The sequence below is a fragment of the Thalassophryne amazonica genome, chromosome 3, assembly GCF_902500255.1.
Source record: "Thalassophryne amazonica chromosome 3, fThaAma1.1, whole genome shotgun sequence".
Lineage (NCBI taxonomy): Eukaryota > Metazoa > Chordata > Actinopteri > Batrachoidiformes > Batrachoididae > Thalassophryne > Thalassophryne amazonica.
The window spans coordinates 94,864,032-94,872,257 of NC_047105.1; the positions used below are offsets into that span (position 1 = coordinate 94,864,032).

Genomic DNA, 8,226 nt, shown 5'->3' on the forward strand with positions numbered 1-8,226 from the left:
ACAACACATTCTAAATGTCCAAGTGCCCTGGAGCAAAGCCCTGCTTTATTTATTTATTTATTTATTTAATTTGAACAAAAACAGTGCTTTGGGGGTGAAAAGCAGGTTTTGGGTGCACTGTTTTGCATTTGAATAACAAGATTGGAGTTTCACTTTAATCTGTGGTATTCTTGTGAAAAATATCAGAGAATCTATCATTTGATACTCAACAAGTCAGAATACATGAACCTCGCGGCTGCACCGCCTTAACGGAAGGAAAAACTAGATATCTGTGATCAACACCCCCGTAACAGCTGATTGCATGATACACCCAAAGTAACAAACTGGTTTACCCCTGTATATCTAACTGGCAAATATGATGTATTAAAAAAAAACTAAAAATCCAACAACAACAAAATTCCATTTATCTCCCCTTGAAGACTTATTTTCAGATGCACATTTCCATGCGGTATGCTATGTGTCCGGGGAGATCTAATTGAATTACATAAAATATTAAATGGTTATGACAATATATCAGGTGTCCCAAAAAAAATGCAACATTTTATCAGAAAAGAAAATGGTCAAAGCATATGTCTAGGAAATAAATTTATGGCTGGATAGAAAGCTGAAAGGTTGAAGTTTTTCATACCAATGTCAATATTGGCCCTGCATTTTGTCAGTCTAGCATAAAGTCGCTGCACCTGTTTGACACTCTTGGTCTGGTGCCGAAACTCAATAATTTTTGTTAACTGTAGTATGGTTAATCTTGGCATTTTCCTGAGTCTTGCTTAGCATCAACATAAACTTCAGGGTCTCTGCAAGTAAAAAAGAAACATAAGTGATTAAGTTTGTAGCATTTAAGGGTCAAACCGAATGTTTTAAATGTTGTATATTTTTTGGGACACCCTATAGATTATCAAGACTTTTTTGAGTTATGAAGCTATACTGGCCTTAGGGGTCAAGAAATGAGTGTGGAGGTGAAAAGAGCAAGGTTGAATATTAGAAAAAGCTTTTTCAGTGTTAAAGTTGTAGAAATTTGGAATAGTCTTCCTAGCAATGTGGTACTCTCGCCAAGTGTGAATGCATTTAAAAATAGATATGACAGCGTTCACAATGCAAATAACACCACCAATGGCAACATGCCATAATTTGTTTTTATTATGTTTTTTTATTGTTATGATGTGTCAGTATATACTTTCATCTATACATTGTTTGAATTAAATTATGAATTACTGTGTGACGTTTCACTGAACTGCACCAAATACTTTAGTAGGAGTTGCACTTTCAAGATCCATGCACAGGCAGAGTGATTCCAATAGAAAATACCACCTTAAATTTTGGGGGTTTGTTGGGGGGGCAAAGATGCTGCTTTTCAACATACAACTCATGACATTTTAAAAAACACACATACTGTACACAGGTGTTAAGTGAATTCTTTTAAAGGTTTTCTTGGTGCACCAGTTGCTGGACCAGAGGAAAAGTAGTCCCGTATGTATTTTCTATTTTAATTTGGATGCAGAAAGCTCAACTACATTCTGCAGACCCCCTAACTTAAAAAAAGAAACCTGCTCATGATCATTAAAAACACAGTTTATTGACAAGGAAAACATATTTAGCAATGTAATATTACAACAGTGACCTGGGTGGAGTCTCCTCTTGCAATAACTGAAATAAAAAGAGTCACTATGTCACATTATGATACACGGTTGATGCTGTTAAAACATAAAAATGTTCCTGAACTCATATTTCACAGGAAACAGATGTAAGGGGCTGTTGTTAGCCAAGGACATCCTCAAGGGTAATTTTCTTCCCCGTGTCTGTTTAAAACGAAACATTTCAGTGTCATTGATCGCATGACAAAAATAATTTCATTAAAGCAGGTTTACTTCCGACTGAAAACAGTTCCCAAACTGGTGGCTGTTGTTCAGATTTTGTTCACACTTAATGTGTAAGCTGCATACTTTGTCACATGTCGCCGGTGATACATTCATGAAGTCATCGGCCTTTTCCTTAAATGGAAAAAACACAAAGAAAGAAATAATCAGTTCACTGTGGAACACGTTTTATTTTCACATGAGCTGAAGAGCATCAACACAAGTCACACTGTACACTTACTTTACAAACTGGTGTCGACACTTTTTGGGCAAACCTGTAATTAAGACAAAACAGTTACGTTTTAAGGTTTAAGCTCAGTGCTGTCACCTGTACACAGATTTCTGCACAACATCACATACTGTAAATAAATAAAGCCAGCCATAAGAAAGATTGTGTTACTGTGTTGGAGAGGAGCATGACTCACGGCTGAAGTAGTAGAGCGTGCAGACCAGGACCACAGCCAGGACCAAAATAACACCCACCAAAGGCCACACAAGCAGGCAGCCGTCTGAAACAAACAAACTGTACACATGAGCAAATTTGAGCCGCTCAAGAGATTTTAAAGTTAAAAAGCCTCTAAATCTTCATGGCAAACTGCGCTCACAGAGTCACAACTCACGATTCAACACTGAGACGTTCAGCAAGAATATGTGCAGGAAAACAGTTTAAAAAGAAACAATTGGCTGATTTTAAAAGCAGTACATGCAGTACAATGTGTAGTCTCGATGTGTTAATGATGAGTTGACCTGATGTATTCAGTCATTAATCCTGCTCAGGAGGTTACATGATCACAAAGGTTTTTCTGATTGGCAGCAAATCCATTCAAAAAGACACGCAGTGGAACGATCAGTTCCATCGAGAACAAGAGCTCCTACGTGTTCTGCTGTGGACCAAGATCCAGATATGGATTCTGGATAATTTCATCAATTTGTTGTTGCTAACAAGAAAAATTTCAATCAGCTGCTCAAATAGCTGATTTTGAACAAATATCTCGCACATTATAAGAGTCAATCAAGTGAACTTTTGTGAAGATCCAGACAGGTTTATGGCATTAATTCTTAATAGTTCTGCTCATCTTTCATTTTTGTGTACGACAACACACATTTCAATTTAATAACAGAATTACACACCATCAAACACAAAAATCAAGAATTTTCAAAAGAACACAGCGGGATATCAGTTAAACTGTAAGACAGCTGAGGCCGTTTCCCTCTAAACTGACCGTGGGGTCGGGTCTTCTTTTTGCAGCGAGGACAGACCGGGTTGACCGGCAGCCTGAGCTTCACCTCTGGCGGGACAGTTGGAGGAGTCACTGCCAGATACCAAACGTTAGAGAAAGAAAAAGTGATGAATGAACACAGGCAGTCAGCACTGAAATCAATGAATTTAACAGAGCTACAGTGAAGCTGATCATTTTTCAAGCTTCATTATACTAAACGATCATCTCACTGAGCGCGCCACCACAAAATGCCGCTACACCTGTTTATCTGCTTCTCTCCAATGCATTGCTACCGGGCCACTGTTTGTATTCAGGTTTTTCAATCTGCTTGTTTAGCGAAATAGATTTAAAAAATCATTATTACTTCCATTATCAAGCAACTTTTAGAATGTATTTTGCGTTGCATTAAACCTATATAACGATCTGCTGGATATTTGTATTCCTGTGGTTTCTAGAGCAAATTTCAACCGTCCCACATGGGATCAGACTCAAATTTGGCACAGTGGTAGTCTACCGTCTGGGTCAGTACATTGTTAGTTTTCATTGCAATCTGACTTCAGTAGACTGTTAAAAGTTCTGCGGTTCAAATAAATACATTTCTTGCTGCACATACAGTTTCCACATACTTACTGTGAATTAGCTTACAACCCTTCAAGAATCCTAAAGTTTCTTTGGGGTTAAAGAAGCACTTCCCCCATTGGATAAACTGCCTCCACGTTTATACGGCCTGAGCCAAAATGTACACGTTTTTCCGAGCAGCGCTGCATTACTGTACGTTACAGAACCTTCGGTGAAACAGGCAGTTGTGGGCACCGGCCAAAGTGGCAACAAATCTACAGCACGTTTTGTTGAACTGGGATGAACCTGTCAATTACATTTAAGAACAAACCATGTGTGTCAGGAGAATCCATCATCCCGCAACAGCAGGTAACCAAGCATATAGGACAGAACAAGTTACATCCAATATGGTGAGAATGAATAAATATATATAGTGAATTCATGAACAAAAACATCATTATCCACAGTGTAGAAACATTTCTCTGGTTTTACAAAAAAAAAAACACCATTGCAACATCATCACAAACAACATAAAATTATATCTAAATAAGAGTTCATATAGCCTCTATACATATCTATAAATAAGATTAAAACTCACAGTACACAACATCATTGCAGCAACAACCATAAAAAGTTAGCTAATAAAAATTCATAAACTAGAAAATTGCACTCATAGGGCGCAAACCTCCACCAACACTACTTTCCAATTCCACAGATTTTTTCCTTGGAAGAAGTGGGTTTTCATAAGATAAAATACAGATCAAAAGCGCTTTTCAATATTAAACTCAAATATGTGCTAAATCCACAATACGGATCAGATGCGTATCAAACTTTGTCTGTTCATTGAGAGTGCCAGTTTGCACCCCATTGTCACAAATGAGAGTGGTTGAGGCACTTTTGATTGAGATATAATGCAATATGTACACCAAATGGACTTTTCAATATATTTGAAAATGTCCACAAAATCCGCAATCCAGATCAGATCCAGATCAAACGTTGCCAGTCTGCACCTCACTTTCAAATATGGGAGTGATTGGGGCATGTTTGATTAAGATATAATGTAAAATATACATTAAATGGGGTTTTCAATATTAAATTCAAATGTCCACAAAATCTGTAATCCGGATCAGATCCAGATCAAGGATACAGTCGATAAAGAATACCATCAGTCGATAAAGTCGATAAAGGATACCATCTTTTTTAACGGAGTTATGAATTTTTGAAAATTTGTTCAGTGTAAATGGATAGGGATTTTTCCCATTTTAAAAGATTTTTCCTGACTTTGACCTTGAAAATTGAATCAGTTCTTGCCTATCAGGACATGAATCCTCTGTAAAAACCTCACAACGACATATGAAAACTTGTAGGTTACAGGCTGTTCACAAACAAACAAATGGGTGAAAATAAAACCTCCAACCAACTTTGTTGGCAAAAGTAAAAAATAAATCACAGAATGCAAACCTGCACTTTAATTAAAACTCTAATAGCACTTGCTACAAAGGATTTATTGTAGATATTTATGTTTGCCTTTGTTATTTTATAACATCTCCCTGAAGGTAAATGTTTGAATTCTCTGAACAACGGACGTGACGGGTCATTTGTAGTTCATCATATATTTTACTGAGCTGCTTTTGTAGCTTACTGAAAATTTTGGAAGTCATGTTCACTATTTTCTGCAGCTTGTTCCTCTTCTTTATGTTTAAATTACCGTACCAGAAGATCATGTTAAAAGATAAAATACTTTCCACTAAGTTCGCAATACAACATAAAGAATATTTTGGCTCACAGCAAAGTTGTTCAACTTGCGGAGCAAGTGGAGAAGTTGTGGACACTTCCTGAAAATGTGCTCGGTATTTACTTTAAAAGTCAGATTACTGTTAACAAATGTACCAAGATATTTAAAGTCTTGGACCTGTTCAACTGGTTGCCTGTTAATATTTCTTGGCTGCATTAAATCTGGGCCATTTTGTAGGATGAGCTCTTTTGTTTTACTGACATTTATTTCTCGGGAGCTCATTAAACACCAGTTTGGAAAAGTTAACACGATTAAACATCGCATATAACTTAAAATACTGTTTAAAAACATTTTAAAGGTATTTTATCCTCATGGGGTAGTAAATGGTGGCATGCATCAGGCTGAACTCAAACTAAAGATGTCTCAGGTACACGGTGGGTGAGACAGCTGAAAATTTTAAATAGATTAAAGCAGCTGATATTAAAACATACACACCTCCCGGGCGAAGAAGAATCCCAGGATTCCACATTTCATCCTTCCTCTTGCTGGTCAGCACGCAGGAATAAACCCCTGCATCTTCTTCCGTCACATTGACAATTCGTAGCACAAAGGACAAGCTGCCCTTCTTGCTAAACTTAAACTGTCCTGTATTGGCGACACTCGTGTAGGTGTCGCGATTTGCGTTGTTGCATGTACCGAGGAACTGTAGGTCATTACTGATGAGAAGACTGCGAAACCACAAGACAAAGTCACAAGAACTGTTTCCACAATCGCACTCAATCACCTCTGAAGAGAGGATTGGAGGGTAGAGAACCTTTGAGGGTTTTTGGATCAGGATCTGGCTCAAACCTGGGAGTGGAGACAAGAAGGACACTTCAAAACAACATATCTGAAAGCCGTTAGTTCAACGTTAATGCTGGCAGCTTTCAAACACAATGGAAAAAGTTAGTCTTCATTAAATTTTTACAAAAATCACAAATTTTACCACGTTGGTTCCAAAGTTATTCTTTCTGTGGTTTTGTTGCAAATGCACTTAAACTCTTTTATTTAAAGCATTTAATAAACACGCCTTTGATTTTGCACAATCAGTTTTGGCACAGTCATAGAAGGGTAAATGCAGTGAGGCTTCAAACAAGCAATTTAGCATTAAGACACACTTTCCAATACATAAAAGGAAAAAAAAGGCAAACAAAACCAGAGTTTTTCAAGAATTAAAGCTGCAGTGTGACGAAACGTTGCGCACTGATTTCTAAGTCTTCTCATGACATTTCAAAAATGCCATATGTCAACATCGGCAACTTTTAAGATGCCCACAGTGGAAGTGTTACTTCATCTAATCTACACCTCACACCCTGAATGTGTCTGTTTGTCAGATACGTGTAGGCAAATACCTGTTGCAATCGCATGTTTGTGAAATAAAGAAATCTGGAAAACATACATGTCTAAAGGTCCTGTTCCATTCTTATTTCAGGCTTGTCAACATGTGTGAAATGTTTTGTTTAAGAATCCACCAAAGTGAGACAAACTCAAACATAGTGCACACGCTCATTCCCATGTCCTCATAATAGTTGTTTTAATATTATTTGCAAACAAAACGAAACAGAAAAACACACAAATCTCTCATTCTCAGATTTTGGCAATATAATGGAGCAAGGAAACCTAAATTTTACACTCACTGCATTTATTATTACGAACAACATGCCGAGAGGGCAAACGTAATAACAATATTAATATTACAAACACCTGTAACATATTCATCAAAGCCTTCTGTTAATATTACAAAATAAACTCAACACACCTCCCAAGTTTGTAAAAACATAGATAATCATTTAAACGGTGTATATTTGGAGTAACGCATATTCTGGCTACAGGCCGCAGACTGAGGCTGCAGCAGTCTGATATGACATGTTAGAGAAACTTGTGAGACCTACCTGGAGTCCATAAGGTCACCACCAACATGGTCCACAGCAGAGACGTGAGAATCATTTTGGCCGGTCCACAGCGACTCTGTGTCTGTATGTGAGGGTCGACACTGATGCTTTCTTTTCCTGATATCTGTCTGTCATAGATGAGAGGAGGAACTGAGGTGTCAGAGCTCTGTGTCGTCAAGGTGACAGCCCAACGTGAGACACACACACACACACACACACACACACACACACACACACACACACACACACACACACACACACACACACACACACACACACACACACACACACACACACACACACGGCCTATCAGAGAGGGCTATGCAAGCAGCCGGATGATTTGTCAAAAGTATTAATTCAACAAAAGTGAAATACAGAGCTGCATATGACATTATAGGCCATGTACATACTCACTGTTATTACTGTGTAATAAATGTTTTCATCTCACAGGTGCATGTTGTTAGAGGAGAAAGATTAAGTTCAACATGTAGTACTTTGTATCACAACAGACAGCTGGAAATGTATAACTGGCCTGACACACAGACACATTTAAGGCATAGCACGCACACACACACACACACACACACAGACACATGCACAGAGAGAGAAAGAGAGAGTTGTGTAGCAGTTTGCAGCGCTGTATTCTTTGCCCAGGTGTGTGACCCACAGCTCTGCAGAGGCCTACATACAGGCTGCACGATGCACCATGGGAATACTGATGTACAGGATTAATTCAATTTGATAGTCACATAATGTTGCAGCAATGTTCACTGTCCACAACATACAACACCCCATGTCCCCACAGTTGTACAACACATACTGTTCAGTCGAAGAAATAAAATGTAGAATTTATTTGATAAAGTTAACTTTTTCCACATCTTTGTCAGTTAAGTGCAAAACAATATTGGGAATTAAGTAATAATGTTTCA

General features: G+C 37.9%; 1 protein-coding gene across 2 annotated transcripts; it reads right to left on the reverse strand.

Annotated features, from left to right (window-relative positions):
- Positions 1-1,551: 1,551 nt before the first annotated feature.
- cd8b (cd8 beta) lies at positions 1,552-7,453 on the reverse strand. Of its 2 annotated transcripts, XM_034167127.1 has the most exons (7): positions 7,298-7,428; positions 5,862-6,215; positions 3,077-3,166; positions 2,279-2,362; positions 2,095-2,128; positions 1,941-1,988; positions 1,552-1,796 (listed from the first exon to the last, which is right to left on the reverse strand). In XM_034167127.1, the coding sequence occupies exons 1-6, from the start codon at positions 7,350-7,352 to the stop codon at positions 1,967-1,969; spliced, it is 639 nt and encodes a 212-aa protein (XP_034023018.1). In that variant the 5' UTR covers positions 7,353-7,428; the 3' UTR covers positions 1,552-1,796; positions 1,941-1,966. The 2 variants fall into 2 exon arrangements, with proteins under 2 accessions (XP_034023018.1, XP_034023019.1); XM_034167128.1 differs by having other exon boundaries at positions 1,552-1,988; positions 7,298-7,453.
- Positions 7,454-8,226: the final 773 nt, after the last annotated feature.